Consider the following 10,727-nt stretch of genomic DNA (forward strand, 5'->3'; position numbering starts at 1 on the left):
TAATATAGTCATCATTGTTTAGTACAATCTATTTAATCTTCATGGCTCAAATGTAGACCCCGTCTTGGGACAAGCAACAACATCTCTAATGATCGAACTATTAGAGTGCACATGAAACTTTCTTTTTATGTAGTCATTGTATATAATTGTAAATATTAATTTTTATTGAGACATTTTTTAAATAAGCCTGTTTAAACGCCATTCTTCTCAAGAATTGATTTAGCGAATGAGTTTTGTAAGATTTTATCTTTGTAGCTTTTATTTTCTTAAAAATTTATTTCTTTCAGCTAATGTTGTTATCTTATATATATATTTTTGGACAGATGGAGGTGAGAAGTATAGGCTTCTAAGGAGAGATAATCTAATTGCTCGAAGATCGTTTTAATGGTTTGCTATCAATTCTACTAACAGTGTAAAGAGAAGTAAATTGTGGGGTTCCTATTAACTAAGAGCCAATTTATGTGTAGGTCAATGATTGTGGTTTTGCATGGGGCATTGATCTACTTTTTTGGGTCACTCTTTCTGATATTTTTGTGTATGGATGGTAGAGGATTTACTGGCTTTGTATTGGTTTCTTGGCTAGGCTCTATCTATTGTGTTATCCTATCATTTACTCATAATAAGAGTGAGAAGGCACCTAATATGACACTATTTATAACCTTCATTTTTTTATTCATGTTGTGGATTGGTTTTCTCAATACCACATATGTTAAGATTGTCACCACACTGGGTTAGAATGCCATATGTATATGTATGCCAAGTTTGGTGCTTTCTTCAAAGAATAAGTTCTTTAGGAGCTCTTATGTGGATATATATGGCAAGCATGGTGTGTTCATATATAGGTAGCCAAGTAGACCATGAGGCCCAAAATGGGCTTCAATATAAGGCCTATCTCTCCTCTTCCATCCGGAGGACGGGCATGTGTTTTTATGCATGTAAGAATCTCTCTTTCCCGTCTCGAAGACGGGTCATGCCATTAGTGAAGATAAATATCGAGGTGTAACACGCAAATCCACACGTACACGCATTGGGATATAAAGACACCCCTCCTTTTCTTTTAGTCTCAGCGTGACATGTGCACATAGGACAAGTGTTACAACTCGATATTTCCAAGAAACCAAATTTGATAATATAGGTGACAGAAAAAGTGTGCTTCATTAACTCTTTTTTTTTTTAATGTCCTCCTCATGGGCACATGCATTATGTGCTTTCAGAATGGTGAAGTCTTCACCATCATTGATGGCATTGACTTCAAGTTGCACATGAACTTCAAACAAAGTAACCAATCCACAACCTAAGGATGGTACTCAAGAGGTATAGTGACACAAAGGAAAATGATGGATCTTCTTTGCTCCCTGTAGGTTCATGGTTTTTTTTTTGTAATGCAAGATTTTTATTTGTGCCAAGCAATGTCTTTACGAATGAGAGCTGGAAGTAAGACTCGATCACACACGAGACCTTACTCCAAACACACAAACGCTTCACCAAACGGCACTGCTGGTAGGTTCATGGTTCAAGGAATCCAAAAATGTCGTGGTAAATGCAATATAAGTTATAACTTGAGGATAGTCCAGGTGCAATAATGTAGATGGATTGGTCATAATGGTCGCATGTCTGGACTTAGAGCACACACTCAATGAGGTCATCTTCTGAATGCTGAGCATTTGACACACAGGACCATTCCCTCCCTCGTCAAGGTCGCAGGTCGTCTGCTGCTGCAGAATACATTCTGATGAAGGCGATCTGATGCAAAAACCTGCTACCATCATATCCGAAGAACTCTTGCTGAAGCTGATCTGGCGCAAAAACATGTTGCCATCATCCTGCAACCTTCCATTTTGGCTCCTCCTGGCTGCCCATGACACACACAGTCGCCTGCATCCATTCCATGATTTTCGCTTCTAGGTGCATTCATCTTGACACTGGTCTTGAATCCTAATCCTAAAGGATGGTGCCTTTTATTCCATATAGAATGTCTTGGAAATTTAGGTATCAAAACACAAGCACTTCCAACCATTATAATTTCCTTTACTTCATAGACGTTGCCACATATAAACTGCTTTCATCATGCCCGCAGGCCTTTGCCAGAGTGGCTATCATACCATGCTGGCCGGGAGTTCAAACCCTGTGACTCGCAACAAAGAGAGGAAAACTGCTGCTTATCACAACATGATCTTTGATACGATATATAAATTGACAGTGTACATTCCACCAGATGTGCTGATCCATAACTTACATGGGGCTCACAAGCACATAAAGCTATGGCAAATCTTAAAAAGAGACCAACGAAATGAAGCCAGCTTAGCTGCATCAAAATGAATGACATACCAACTGCAAAACCATAAATGCAAACCATAACACCAAGCCAATGAGGTGATAGCCCAAGTGGTGAAGGTGTTTGCTGAGAACCAAGAGGTCCTGAGTTCGAAACACCACAAGCTGCTTCTTCGGCGGCATCACCTACAGGCCGATAAAAAGTGCCTACGGCGGGTGGTGAAAAGCGGTAACTATGGGAGGATCTTGGGCCTAAGGCTAGTCGGGAATGTAACATCGAAAAGGTAAGAGGATACTTTGCATATAAGAAACACATGGGTGACAATGATAAGGCAGACACTAAAGAATACCTTTAATTACAACACAGAGATTCGACCATGCATCAGTCTCTGGATTTCAGTCATTGAGCATGATATGACCCTAAGAGGTTGATAAAGTGAAGTGAATTTTCTTTCCTCAGGTGAGCCTGAGAGCATAGCTTGAGCCAATTTGCCACATCGAGTGTAACCATCAACAAATCAAGGTTGTGCAGCCAGTTGAAACATGCCACAACCACGACCCTTCTTCTCAATCCTGCAGATAATGTTGATGGAGTGTACTGAGCAAATTGATTGGAGGTCATGTGAAGGAAAACATACTGTTAATTGTGAACACCATTATTCAAGTCATGATCATGTATATGCTTACGATGGAGCAAGCTTCCCAAGGCTTTTCAACTGTTGACCAGATGCATTATCAAAAACTTTGCCATTTATGTCCACTATGTAGGCCTTTCCAGATGTTGTTGGTAGTCCTCTTTTGGCAAGAACTGCGAGGTCTTTCTCATGGAGCTCCCGTGCATTCACTAAAATCCCTGTCCTTCCACCAGCACAGTCTTTGGCCAGGGGGAAGTTGAACTCCTCAATAAATGGCTGCAACACCAATGCCATGTTAGTTTCTTCAAAACTAATATCCAATCAATACCAAAGCACCTGGCAAGCCTGAGAGGGCCAATTTCCACATAGATGATAGCACCAGCTTAGATCCACTCACCGGAAGTATTCCTAGGCAAGGGCCACCCATTACACCCCAGAATCCTGCTTGATAATCATACCTGTTTCATGCACATCATCATCTTAGCATCATGATTTTACAAACGTGAAAAAAAGTGCTGCCATATCTCTCTGGCAAATCACAATGAAAACCAACCAGTATGAGCCTGGATGAATTGTTCCAGCTTGCTCCTCAGCTTTTTGGACCGCCGCCTCTGTAATCAAGTGGCCATTGACCACCACCTTCCACCGATTATCGCTTCCCTGTCTTCCTTTGCCAAGATCTTTGAGCCTTCTCTTGAGCAAGCCAGCATAATACTTGGGTCCTTTACTTGCATCTTGGGCTGCTGGTGGTGGACGTTCTCTTTCACGAGACCTTTCATCGAAATTTGATGATATATCATGTGTGAGATGATCAAAAAGAGGGGAGCCTGGGGAAGGTGACAATGGGGCTGACCTGGTGCCATTTCCAGAAGCTTGGAGCAAACGTATTTGATGTAAACCAGGACCAACATCACAAGCATCTTGAGGCAAGTGTTCAATGAAAGGGGAGCCAGGAGTAACCGGCATTTTCCGGAGCTCTGCAGATGTGCTCCTAGGGCTCCTAGAAAAGTCAACAGTTGCAGGTTGATTTTGCCAGCTTCCAACTTTTGCTGTCGGTTGATGCCTTTCCACATGTTCATTGTGAGGGCTTTCACTGAAAGGGTGATGAAGAGAACCTTGCAGACTTGTAGAAGACAGCTTGCTCCTACCCTCATTGGAGTCTTTTTGGAAGAAACCATCTGAGAAGCTGGGAGCCTCAAAAGATGATCCATCCTTTTCATACATTTTGAGGCTTGCATGTAACTCATGGCTCATTTTCCTCTCTCCAAAACCAGCTCTCCCAGTCCTCAGAGCCTCTACCTTTCGGTGCTGCCCAACCTTGTCGTGGCATACACCTGGGCTGGATCCAGATGCACTAGATGGTGAAGATGAGAGGTAGCCTTCACTGTAAAAGCCAGCATTGTTGCGAAGCCTATCATCCTCACCATACCTCATCTGGCTTCTAAAATGACCCCGCCCTAGCACACCACCTGCCACTGGTCTAGGATGGTACCCATGGTCAACTCTCTCCTTGATGGAGTCAGCAATTGTGGAAGCATTTGACTGCATCAACAGCCGATTTTCGACCCACTCATGTTGAGAGCGTATGTCTGAGCTGTATCTCCCTAACCCACCCAAATTCTGTGCTAGCTGTCTACCAGGGCTCAATGAAGAAATCTGTCCAGATGAATGCACACTTGCAGTACGTGTGAATCCCTTTTCTCTAGCTGGAGAAATGCTGAATTGACATAAATTGATTGCTGAGCCTCTGGTTGATGAGCGGGAACTCTTACTGGATGACTGGCTGCTTACCTGCACAGGAACAGAAAATTTGGAGACCTTCCCACAAGCACCACATTGTAGTTTTTGAATAGGTCCTGCATTAGGAGGAAGATAAGCAGGAACTTGTAGCATTTGGTTGCAGTCTTTGCACAACACATAGGGGGGAGCACCCTTTCCAGGCAGAGGAGGGTAAAGCTTCGGTTTCTTTGTTGATGCAGATAGATAATTAAGATGGATGTTCGACCTGTTCTGCCTTCGAGACTGTGGTGGAGGGAAGCCTGTTTCACGCTGCCTGAGCGAAGGATGTGAGTATGATGACAGCTCCATGTGGTGAGCATGAGGATCATGATGTATGGGCTGGTAGGCTGCTGCTGTTGAATTCTGAGATCCACAGGCTGCACATGGGCGCAACATGATATTTTGAAGCATCTGTTGCTGCTGCATATGATACTGTTGCTGAATACAAAGTGTGCAAAAAGGGGAGACACAATGGTGTGCAGCGTGAGTGAAACCCTGCTCTTGTAGAGGAGCTGGAACCATGGAACCATGAGAAGTCAATGGAAAGGGATAAACTCTGTCACTTCCCACTGGCAAACCATAAGGATCAGAAGGATACTGCTCATTGTAATGAGGATGAGGATGAGGAATAATTTCTTGAGACCGCGAATAACGATCACCATAGTAATTTGTGGCCCCATTGAAGGAATGACTTGACCCTTCATCCATCACACTCCTGCTTGGGTGCAATGCTTGACCCCGGAAAGCGGTGGGATGCTCTCTCCTGCCCACATCCAACTGCCCAAATGAGTCCCCTTGCATATGAAGCACATCTGGCTGCTCAAATGTGTCTGAGTTGGAAAATCTCTCTTTCAAGGGTCTGTTCAATGCAGCCCTATGAGGGCCAACATGATCCCCACTCTCATGCTTTTGTCGTTCTGGGAGTTTCACTTCGTCTTCAATCATCCGAGCTCTTGGGGAGGAGAAAATCCTATTATCAGGTTCATTGTGGCTCCTTCGGAATTCACGTCGCCCAAGCTTACCACCCTTGTCCGAAAAAGAATGATCCTCAGTCAACACCGCTCCTTGCGTCGCAGCTGCATCCCTCCCTCCGCCTCTGCCTGAATCAAACTCCATCGTGTGACCCCCCACATCTTCCATACTGCTCAGTGATTGTGTATCAGTTACCGCCTTTTCCCTCCATCTCAATGAGGTAGACTTCCTGGCTGCATCACCTACCTGTTTCAAAGGTAGGGGATGGGCATTGAGATTTTCGGCCTTCCCAGTAACAGAGACCAGCTTTTCTAAGTCCATTCGATCCATCTTTTGTACTGTTGCATTCCTGTGTTGGCCTTTCTCTGAATCAAACTCCTTCCTGGAATGCACATCTTTCATAATGACAGACTGCACACTCATAAGGGCCTTTTCATTCAAATACAATTGAGTATGTTTAATAGCTGAATCATCTACATTTGAAGCAGGTGGGAGATGGGCATTCAGTGAGTTTTCCTTTTGAATTTCAGAGACTGGACTTTCTATGCCCAATGGATCCATCATGGCCATCATTGACATAACACCATGAGACTCATACTGAGACTCACACGATTCAACATATGGGGCCTCATGAAAAATAAATTCTGATGCAAGAGTCAGTGCCTGGTCGGTAGTTTCTTGGTCTTTTTTCTCTCGTTGAGGCTGGTACTGCTCAACATAAGGAGCCTCATAGATGTTGGCTTCTGACTCAATGACCTTCTGATGAATCTGTGTTTGAGCTGTGCCTTCTTGTTCCGTTCTCTGCAGAAACTTCTGCATTGCTGCCGTCCTAAATGGAAAAGCAGGCTTTTCCAAGAGAACCTCATCCTCATTCCTCCCAGCTAAAATGGAACCACCAATTTTGTTTGTGTCTGGAAAGGCTTGAGCCTGTTTTTCCATCAGAGTAGTTTGTTGGAGAATGGACGACTCCTTAGGAGTGCTTGCAAAGGTCAAGTCGTCATTGTCCTCCCATGAGGGGTCTGTAGGATCTGAATTGAACGTTCTTTTCTCATCTATCAAATCAGCATCCATATGCTTCTGCTCCAGAGCTTCATGGGGCTTTACAACCTTCCTGGACTGCCAGTCACCAAAAGACATGTCTATAGAAGAAACCACCTCCGGACTCAAATCTTTCTCAGACAGAACATCGCCATAGCGAGCATTCACTAAAAAATCGTTATCTCCATTGGTAGCACTCCGCAGACCTGCATCTCCTAGGCTGCTGTCACCACATTCATTAACTTCCCAGTCCTCAGAAAAAGTGCCTCTCACATTACAATCTTGTTGAGGGGCATCCAGGGGCATCTCACCATGGCATCCTGTTTTGGTGTATGTACCTTCAATATTACTTTCTGGCACATCTGGCACACTTGAATGCTTCGAGATCCCAGCAGCGTCCTGGCGCATGCCATCTCCTGCACAATCTTGCTCAACAGAAAAGGAGTTTTGAGTAGCAACTTCATGTAGATGTTCTTCTAATGCTATTTCATGATCAACCCTTGATTCTAAGTTTCTGCCTTTACTGATCTTTCCTGATAGAGCTGAATAATCTGCTTCTTTGCCACGCCTCATTTCTAGATATGTGTCTTTGTCATAAATCCCGAGCACACTTAAATCAAACAAGCTGCTCTGAACTTTCCCAATGTACCTATCTTCAGCCACCTCTATGAGATCCTTATCACTCAATGAGTGCCTTATGTTATCACAGGCTTCTCTCTTGAATCTCAACTCCACGAGGTTTCCCTGTAGTCTTTCGATGTTCCTAGATCTAGCCACCTCCTCATGTTTGAACTCAGTAGAGCTGCTAAGTGATCTGTCAATCTCCTTACTATCAGCCAACTCGGGATGATTCTCTTCACTTATGGTGTATACTTCATTGAGAAAGGACTCTCTACTAATGACTTTTTCTGATTCTTCATCATTACCAATTCTAGAATCCAACACTAGCCCCCTTTCCACTTTAGGAACCACTTCATCAGTAGCCCCATCTGGAGGCCAAACATCGAACTCGCGTCTCTCCACATATTCACTTTCTTCTTGCTGCGTGTATGCACCATCACCAACCACTTCAAGATCAGAATCAATCCCACTTGACTGGCCAGGCACGATAGGGCTTAAGTATTCACCACCGCTTTTAATGAGGCTCGATCCCTTGGTCTTACTTGCTGAAGGCATGGCTTCTAGCACTCCACTAGCACTGGCATTCTCTGAAGACCATATTGGAGAATCCATATCAACTTCAGATTCAGAATGCAAGGCTGAATCAAGCTCAGAAAAAATATTCCCCTCTTCATTTTTTTCTGAGCTCTCTCTACTCCCAGCAAAACCATGTGATGGACTTCTGTCATGAGGGGGGTAGGGGGGCATTCCAAATGAAAATACATTGGTTTTTGGCACCACACCATCTACTGGATCTGTCCTTTGGCTAAGAAAGTTCCTCCTAGACAGGGATTGGTCTTCCAAATCCGACGATGGATCGTCTTCTGGTGGGAACTTGAAAACATTGTCAGTACTCTTATATCCATCAGTTTGCTCAAAAGGTTTGCCTTCCTTTTCCACAAAATGCAGTTCCTGCTGCAATTGTTCCTTGCCAGGCTCATCAGTGAGCCTTGCCTTTTCCAGCTTGGAATCTCCGTTAGCACTTTCTTGGATGTCTTCAGCATCTCTGCTATTCCTATGCAGCCTGCTCTCTGATGATCTTCCATTGGAACCACTTGAGTTTCCTTTAGCTGCAATCAAACACAAAGAGGCAAGCCAGCTTCTTAGAGGAGAGTCTAATTTAGAATGAGGCAGCCAAATGGGTAGGTATACATCTAACCTAGAAGAAGGGTCGAACATATGGGACATTCATAAATCTCGGATTGAGGCTCTGACAAAAGGGCAGTGCATTCTGGACAGCGAACTTTCCTGCACCCAACAGCGTTGACTATAGCAGGCATCTTAGTGATCTCCAAGGTCAGAATACCTGTCACTGCAATATTCAACATGGATTGGCTGTCGCCATAGATATATTGGGCACAAGGAATACCTAAGTATTGATTGGAAAAATCATGGGTTGCAACTAATCCATGTGTATTTAAAAAGCTGACCCCAGAAATTGTGAGAATTTGTGCCCTTCGTTGAAGCAGTAAGTAAAGAAGAAAGGCGAATGGACCATCGTGCAAACACCATAGCTAAGACGAGAGAAGAGATCATAGTGGACACCGATGTAGCAGTGAGTGCCGCATACAATTCGTGACAGGATGATACCCATCATCCAAATTTATGTGCACGAGGGCCAAACTCTCATGGTTGTAGAAAATTGTAGATGAATCCCAAAAGGAATCAAAGGACATATCCATCAAGAAATGGATCGAGAGAGAAGAGAAGAAGTCCTTTTAAGGTAGTAGAAACAATCCAAGAGAAGAAGTCCTTTTAAGGTAGTAAGAACAATCCAAGAGACCAAATATGATTTATCCGATGGGAGTGAGATTCAAACACAAGACTTGTTAAATAACAACTAGAGGGCTCATTAATCTACTACACTTAGGTGATAGAAAGGTTAGCCTATTTTGTTTATTTACCCACACACTCAATGAGAAAGAGAGACTCAGTGATCAAAAAGATGTAAGAAAATTAGGAAAGAGAGACTCGGTGATCAAAAAGATGTAAGAAAATTACGATGCCAGTGTGTTGAAAAACTGATAGGTGAAAGTACTCGAGGAGAGATGTAAGAAAATTACGATGCAAGTGTGTTGAAAAACTGATAGGTGAAGGTACTTGAGGAGTACTGGTGCCAGAGAGAGAGAGAGAGAGAGGGGTACAGCGACAGACTCCAGCAACTATGCAAGCCTGCAAGGAGGGTGAGGGGCCAGGGTAGCAAGAACCCCTCATTCTTCTTCTCCTGCTACAGTTGCCGCTTGCTGCCGTCCTTTTCATTTGGATAGCTCTTTTTTTGGAGCCTTTCGTCGTCTCATGTGCCAACAGTTAAAGCTCTTTTTTTTTGAAGAAGGTTAAATTTCAGACAAGGATAACCCCAATTTCCAAAATTGGTGGAAAAGAAGCGGCAGGGCAGTTTGTCCACTGTCTGGGTCTTCAGAGTTCAGACTCTCATTTGTGAAGTCTTCTCTGTGTGGCTGAAGATGGGAGAGACCATTCAGAGGGGCCTAATTGTTCACAGCGGGCGAGAAGTGTGCTTAGTATACAAAACACTCTATTCTTCTGAGTGTGCAGGCTAGGCTGCAACAGCCAACGAGAATGCAGAACGGAATATTGAGCATTTTTCACTGTGGAAATTGGGGGCAGAATTGGAGGTCTAAGCAGAGTATTTTACAAATTTACACTAATTTTGCAGCACCACCACCAGCCTCAGCCCTGCGATGAAGTCAACGCTTGGGTGAAGAAAACCGGGCCCTTGCCGGCGGGCCGCAGGGCCAATAAAACCTTGGCACTGGCGACTGGGCACTGCCAGTGGACCGGCTCCGCGTAACCGGCTATTGCTCGTTCCCGCAGGCCGCCCGTATAATTGATCTGATCTGTCGGCACTTTCGCACTTTATAAGGACCGCTTCTCGCGGGCAGTTGGGTTCACATTGCACAAATTACGAGTCACACGACGTACGTCTTTACAGAGGTAGGGATCGGATCCGCTGTTGCCAGTTGGCTCTAGTTCTTTTTTCCCCCCAAAAACAAAATCCTTTTGAAAATAAAAACTTATTCCTTGTGAAAACATAGGAACGAAAAAATATTTGTTGCAGTATTTCCATCCCCCCATCACTCACAATAGGTAATTTGAGTCCGAGGGAAACATTAAAACTGCCTCAAAATGAAAGGTCCAAAATTGCCTCAAATATAAAAGTTCCAATTGCAATTCACATTTGAGAAGTCACATGGTATATTCATTTTGAAAAAGCGAGTAGTGAATTGGGAAGTTAGCTAGAAGGCAAGCTGGGTTTGTTTCCACTCTTCTAAAACTCACACCGAAAGTTGAAACACAGATAGGTTGATAATGAAACTCCATGAAGGGTGTATTTTTTTGGCAAGCATTTTT

At 43.8% G+C, this 10,727-nt stretch overlaps 1 protein-coding gene across 1 annotated transcript; it reads right to left on the reverse strand.

Moving 5' to 3' along the window:
- Nucleotides 1–2,306: 2,306 nt before the first annotated feature.
- LOC147626721 (uncharacterized) lies at nt 2,307–9,162 on the reverse strand. The gene is made up of 5 exons (XM_086816735.1): nt 8,518–9,162; nt 3,463–8,428; nt 3,307–3,367; nt 2,962–3,185; nt 2,307–2,847 (listed from the first exon to the last, which is right to left on the reverse strand). Exons 1-5 carry the CDS (start codon nt 8,684–8,686, stop codon nt 2,793–2,795), a joined length of 5,475 nt encoding a protein of 1,824 aa, XP_086672861.1. The 5' UTR covers nt 8,687–9,162; the 3' UTR covers nt 2,307–2,792.
- Nucleotides 9,163–10,727: the final 1,565 nt, after the last annotated feature.

This window comes from Cibotium barometz, chromosome 22 (assembly GCF_041138505.1).
Source record: "Cibotium barometz isolate CiBa-2024 chromosome 22, ASM4113850v1, whole genome shotgun sequence".
In the NCBI taxonomy this organism is placed as follows: Eukaryota; Viridiplantae; Streptophyta; class Polypodiopsida; order Cyatheales; family Cibotiaceae; genus Cibotium; species Cibotium barometz.

Bases quoted from the DNA above. Each gene is read 5' to 3' on its own strand.
- LOC147626721 (XM_086816735.1), bottom strand. From the start codon at position 8,686: ATGTTGAATATTGCAGTGACAGGTATTCTGACCTTGGAGATCACTAAG. The intron at 3,368-3,462 runs GTTGGTTTTCAT...TGCATGAAACAG, and splicing joins ATTCATCCAGGCTCATACTG to GTATGATTATCAAGCAGGAT. The intron at 3,186-3,306 runs GTGAGTGGATCT...TTGGTGTTGCAG, and splicing joins CTTGCCTAGGAATACTTCCG to CCATTTATTGAGGAGTTCAA.